Consider the following 6,000-nt stretch of genomic DNA (forward strand, 5'->3'; position numbering starts at 1 on the left):
CGATCTTGGCTCACTGCAACCTCCGCCTCCTGGGTTCAAGCGATTTTCCTGTCTCAGCCTCCTGAGTAGCTGGGACTACAGGTGTGTGTGCACCACCATACCTGGATAATTTTTTTGTATTTTTAGTAGAGACGGAATTTCACCATGTTGGTCAGGCTGGTCTCAAACTCCTGACCTCAGGTAATCCACCTGCCTTGGCCTCCCAAAGTGCTGGGATTACAGGCGTGAGCCACTGGGCCCGGCCCAGGGTTTCTTTTAAATATAATTTCTATCCTTCACTCCCGTGCTCCAAGATTGTCCATAGCTCCCACCGTTTTCAGGTAAAGTCCAAACTCTATCTGCACATTTTTTTTTTTTTTTTGGCCGGAGTGCAGTGGCCCGATCTCCGCTCACGGCAAGCTCCGCCTCCTGGGTTTATGCTATTCTCCTGCCTCAGCCTCCCGAGTAGCTGGGACTACAGGCGCCCGCCACCTTGCCCGGCTAGTTTTTTGTATTTTTTAGTAGAGACGGGGTTTCACCGTGTTAGCCAGGATGGTCTCGATCTCCTGACCTCGTGACCCGCCTGTCTCAGCCTCCCAAAGTGCCGGGATTACAGGCTTGAGCCACCGTGCCCAGCCTCTATCTGCACATTTTTAAAGTTGCTTTCTGGGGCAGAGAGTAAGTAGCCTGGGAGGCAAGTGAGAAAGGGTTGTGGAAGTGCAAGTTCAGATTTTGTAAAGCTTTGATATTTTGTTTATCATGGATTTTTGCACTATTTTCATTTAAAAAGGCCAAGTGTGGTGGCTCACGCCTGTAATCCCAGCACCTTGGGAGGCTGAAGCGAGCAGGTCACTTGAGGTCAGGAGTTCAAGACCAGCCTGGCCAATATGATGAAACCCCACCTCTACTAAAAATAAAAAAATTAGCTGGGCGTGGTGGCAGGTACTTGTAATCCCAGCTATTTGGGAGGCTGAGGTACAAGAATCTGGGAGGCAGAGGTTGCAGTGAGCTGAGATCGTGGTGCTCCACCCCAACCTGGGCGAGAAAGTAAAACTGTGTCTCAAAAAATAAATAAATAAATAAATAAATATTTTTTTAAGACAGAGTTTTGCTCTTGTTGTCTAGGCTGGAGTGCAATGGCGTGATCTTGGCTCACTGCAGCCTCCACCCCTTGGGTTCAAGCGATTCTCCTGCCTCAGCCTCTGGAGTAGCTGGGATTACAGGTGCCTGCCACCCTACCCAGCTAATTTTTGTATTTTTAGTAGAGACGGGGTTTCACCACATTGGCCAGGCTGGTCTTGAACTCCAGACCTCAGGTGATCCACCCGCCTCAGCCTCCCAAAGTGCTGGGATTACAACAGGGTGTGAGCCACCATGCTGCCCAGCCTCTTTTTTTTTTTTTTTTTTTTCTGAGATAGTCTCACTCTGTTGCCCAGGCTGGAGTGCAGTGGCGTGATCTCGGCTCACTGCAACCTCTGCCTCCTGAGTCAAGCAATTCTCCTGCCTCAGCCTCCTGAGTAGCTGGGATTACAGGTGAGCGCCACCACACTGGGCTAATTTTTGTATTTTTAGTAGAGACAGGGTTTCACCATGTTGGCTAGGCTGGTCTCGAACTCTTGACCTCAAGTGATCTGGCCTCCGAAAGTACTGGGATTACAGGTGTGAGCCGCGGCGCCCAGGCCTATTTATCTTGATTACTGAGTTTTTTGGCACCCTCTCAAATTCTGTCCCAGAGGTCAGTATCTCACTCATCTCACCCATGTCCTGGCTGCTTAGAGATTCTCTGGGAAGTGGAGACCCTCCCCAGCTTCCTCCTCCTTCTCCAGGGCCAAAGACAGCAGGGAAGAGGGCTACTGTTTACATCAGCTCCTGTCCTAGAGATCCCCTGAGATTGGACAGCTGAGCCTGAGGAGAGGGATTCCCCACCCTCAAGTAGGTAACCACCCACTCTCCTGCAGAGGGAATGAGGGATCCATCTCAGTTCTCATCCTTGACCACTCCCCTCCAGCTCTGATTGTATAGCCTGAAACCCACACACGGTTTGTAACTTTTTTTTTTTTTGGAGACGGAATCTCGCTCTGTCGCCAGGCTGGAGTGCAGTGGCACGATCTTGGCTCACTGCAATCTCCGCCTCCCGGGTTCAAGCGATTCTCCTGGCTCAGCCTCCCGAGTAGCTGGGACTATAGGCGTGCACCACCTTGCCCGGCTAATTTGTTTGTAACCTTTTAAACCTGTCTGGCTTTTCCACAGGGAGGGCATTTGCACATGCAGTGTCCTGTGTCATGAAAGTAGCCCTTTTTACACACCCCCTCTTTCAGTGCACTCAGACTTCACAACCCATCACTCATTAATTCAACAAACACCCACTAAGCACCTCCTGAGCCCCGTTCAACTATCTCTCCTCTAGGCACTCACCCAACCTCGGGCACTCACCGCGCCTCCTCTGAGCTCTTTCCGCGTCCCGTACAGCCCCTGCTCACTGCCCTTCTCGGCTGGAAAATATTCTTGTTAAGCTCCGTCTTCCCACCAGTCCTGCTTGCTTTCTGTGTCTCTGGGATAAGTTGCAAAACTGGAGGTGACAAATGTGGGCAGGAAATGGAGGGCTCCCTTATTCGCCTAGGGTCGGCCTCAGTCCTGCCATCTCCTGCCCAATATCGCGGGTGCAACTGGCGGGCGACCGGGAAGTGTGTGGTAAGAAGCCGGGACTTCGCCTGGCCGCCCCTCCCGGACACTCGCCTGCAGTCAGCGAAGCTTTTGCAACGCAGGTCTGGGCCCTGCGTGCTCCAGGCGGCACTGGCCAAGTCGAAGCCCGAGAACCCCCACTGCCGGGATGTGAAGGCCGCTTCTGGGGTGGGGCTGAGGCTGCAGCTGCCTCCCTTTAGCACCAAGGACCCCATCCTTCAGCGACGCAGCCGCCCCTCCCGCCCAGGCTGGAGGGAGTGCAGGGATCCGATGCTTCTGGTGGCCAAAGAGCGACTTTCTCTGATTCCAGGGCCCTGGCGGGGCAGGCTCCAGTACCGCACTCGGCGGACGCCGAAGGTCTGTGGGACAGGACAGGGGTTCCGCGTGCTGTCGGAAGGGCAGAGGACGAAGGAGGGCGCTAATTGACTCCCCACGGGGCTGGCGGCGACTCCGAGTCCCGCAGTTACCGCGGAGGGCCAAGGTGAAAACTGCCGGGGGCGCCGAGCGGGTGTGTGGGCAGGGGCGGCTCCAGGGAGCAAGGAGCCCACGGGCCTCGCCACCTTCCCTAGGTCGCCCGCCCACGGTTCCCCCTGGGTCACGACCTCCGGATCCAGCTGTGCCGGGCTGCTGCCCCTTCCCCTTTGCTGCAGCGCCGCGGGCTGTAACTCGACGTCTAGGCTGAGGCGTCCAGGGCGCAGTCTCCGCTCAGGTCGCCGGCGCTCCACTCGCTCCACTCTGCCACACGCCCGCGGGCGCTGGGGTCCCGCTGGCGCTGGGGTCCCGCTGGCGATGGGGTCCTGCTGGCGCTGGGGTCCCGCGGTTGGGCACGCTAGTCCGCGCGGCCCCGCCCGGTCCCGCTCCAGCGAGCCAGCGCGCCGCACCCGGGATGTTCGGACTCTCCTTGTGTTCTTTGCACTGCTTTGGAGGATTTCGGCGCACCCCCAGGATCTAGGAGTCTTGTTTGAGAGAAACCAGCTCTGGGAAGGCCTCACATCCAGTCTCCTGTTTCGGCTTTGGACCGGGTTCCGGGTTAAAGTGCTCAGAGCACCAGCTGATCCTTCTACCCTTGCGCAGGGTAGAGATCCCCAAGCCCCTTTCTAAAATGCAGGGTCTTAGCCTTTCTCAGGGAGTCAGTGAACCTAGACTCCCAGTCTCTTGAGCCCAAGCATGAGTAGGGAACTGGGGACCACCACCATGCTCATATTTCTGGTGGCCAGGAAGTCCAGGCAGGCTTTTGCCCACTGCAGACGGATCTCTTTCTTCAGGGGTCAAGAAAGGCGCTGTCCAGTAAGCCAACCAAGCCCCACCAGCAGAGGAGCGCTGCAGCCCGCTTCCTAGTGTCTTTCCCAAGCCCCCAGTTCCAAGAGACACAGGACACAGCTCCAATTCCACCACCCCCCACCTTCCTGCCCTGTTGCCTCATCTTCCCCCCTACACACTCCAGGCCATCCAGCCAACCCCCAGCTCCTGGTAACTCAGCCCCAGCTCCTGGAAGTCCAACCCCAGCCCTGCCACCACCACTTCCACCCTGGCCTCCCCTAAGAACAAGTGGAGGGCAAATAGAGCCCAGGCTTGAATTCACTCATTTGAAAAACAACTCGAGCCAAATCCTGTGGGAGCAGTGCCTGCCTGGGGCACCGCAGGCTCATGTGCATCTCTGAATTCTTTCCCTCACCTGCCCCAAAGGTAAGGAGGCTGCTACCCAATGCCTGGGTCCCTCTGAGTCTCTGCTCCTTTCTGGCTGTCTCTCTCTTTTTGTCTGTCTCTCACCTTCCCCTGGCATGGCCAGAACTTGGTCCTCAGGCCAGAAAAGGTGGGTGTCCCTGGATTTTACTAATGCCAGGAGTCACACAAATACTCCTGTATATACACAGAGAGGGCCCTCGCATGCTTGGAAATCCTCAGATACCAAAGTGCAGGACACAACAGAGATACTGTACACATTGAGACCCCCACATGCAGACAAATGCACACCTGCATACAGAGACACACCTCACAAACACATTCACAGAAACAGACACACACTCCAAGAAATACTAGGACACCCATGAAGGGAACATTTCAGACACGCACAGGACCCTGAACTCACATAGACACAGACACCCAGGAGCAGGTAGGCCCTGACTCAGGTGCATACACCCTAACACACAGTATTCACACACCAGCTCCCCTAAGTCTAAATGCTGCAAGAGACTCCCACAGAAAGAAAATTCCCCCAGAGGCCTCCAAGGCCCTGCCGGGAAGGAAGGGGAAGAAAGTGCCTGCCAGGCTCCGAAATGCTAAGGCTCTGTAAAGTGAAAATCATTTCCCCAGCTCTGTGGGAACAGCACTTCCATTCCCACCTTTTAGGGAAACAGGGAAGTGGTTTAACTTGTTCTGCAAATCAACTCCAGATCTACAAGTGTGCCCTCCCCCTCGGGGGGGAGAGGCCAGGCTCCCAGTGCTGCAGCCCAGTGAAGGCTGACCTGCTCAGGCCCACCCCAGGCCGCAGGGTGCTGGGCAAACTCGCCAAGCCCGCACCTCTGCCTAACCGCTGGCTGGGCCGGGAAGGCTGCCTGGTGGACACCCAGCCTGGCGACACATAGGAGGCACGGCTGGTGAAGAAAATGGATCTGTGCACCCAGGGCCTGCACCATCTCGCCCGGCTCTGCCCTGACAGATACACACCATTCCTTACCTTTCTTGATCACGGACTGGTCTAGGAGGCTCATTCCCAGCTCATCCGTCGCCTGCAAATAGCAGAGGGTGGCGGTGAGGGTGCATAAAGCCCTAGGCGCCCATGGCTTCCCAAGCCCCTGTCACCCCAGGTCCCTGTTTACTCCGCCCAACCCGCACCACCTTCGCTTGGGGCGGCGACGGGCTGGCCCAGGAATCGCCATGTCTAGGCACCGAGCTGGAGCCCTGGGCATCTCACCGTGCAGTGCAAAAAGGAAATTTTGAACCTTAGACTGGTAACTACTATGTCTCTCTTCGCCCCAGGTGCAGGCTACCCCATGGATGCCAAACGTGGCTCAACGGCCCAGCGGGGAGAAAAGCAGTGATTCGGTCCCTGCCGAGGGTTGCTGCCACCCAGGCACTGCTGGCGGACTCAGTGCCAGACAACGTCTGGCCAGGCAAAGATGGCCAGGCAACGTCTAACCCAGGAGGTGGGACGCATCCTCGGAGTCACCAGTGAGATGTGGCGAGCTGGGAGAAAAGTCGGATTCCTGCATTTGTCACCTTCTGCCTCCAGCCATGGTAGTAAACCACCGCGGCCAGTCCCGACCGATCCCGGACCCCTCAGGTCTCACCTGCAGGTCCTCCAGACCGGGGGCCGCCGCCAGCCCCGGAAGGCCGAGC

At 56.7% G+C, this 6,000-nt stretch overlaps 1 protein-coding gene across 1 annotated transcript in view; it reads right to left on the reverse strand.

The window, feature by feature from the left end:
- The window catches only part of TFAP2E (transcription factor AP-2 epsilon (activating enhancer binding protein 2 epsilon)), a 29,976-nt gene that overhangs the window by 15,063 nt on the left and 8,913 nt on the right, over positions 1-6,000 (reverse strand). The window contains exons 4-5 of the mRNA XM_011955654.1: positions 5,952-5,994; positions 5,339-5,390 (exon numbers count right to left, since the gene is read on the reverse strand). Of these exons, the coding sequence (XP_011811044.1) occupies positions 5,339-5,390; positions 5,952-5,994 (95 nt within the window). The remainder of the gene's footprint in view (positions 1-5,338; positions 5,391-5,951; positions 5,995-6,000) is intronic.

This window comes from Colobus angolensis, unplaced genomic scaffold, assembly GCF_000951035.1.
Source record: "Colobus angolensis palliatus isolate OR3802 unplaced genomic scaffold, Cang.pa_1.0 Scaffold4, whole genome shotgun sequence".
NCBI lineage: Eukaryota > Metazoa > Chordata > Mammalia > Primates > Cercopithecidae > Colobus > Colobus angolensis.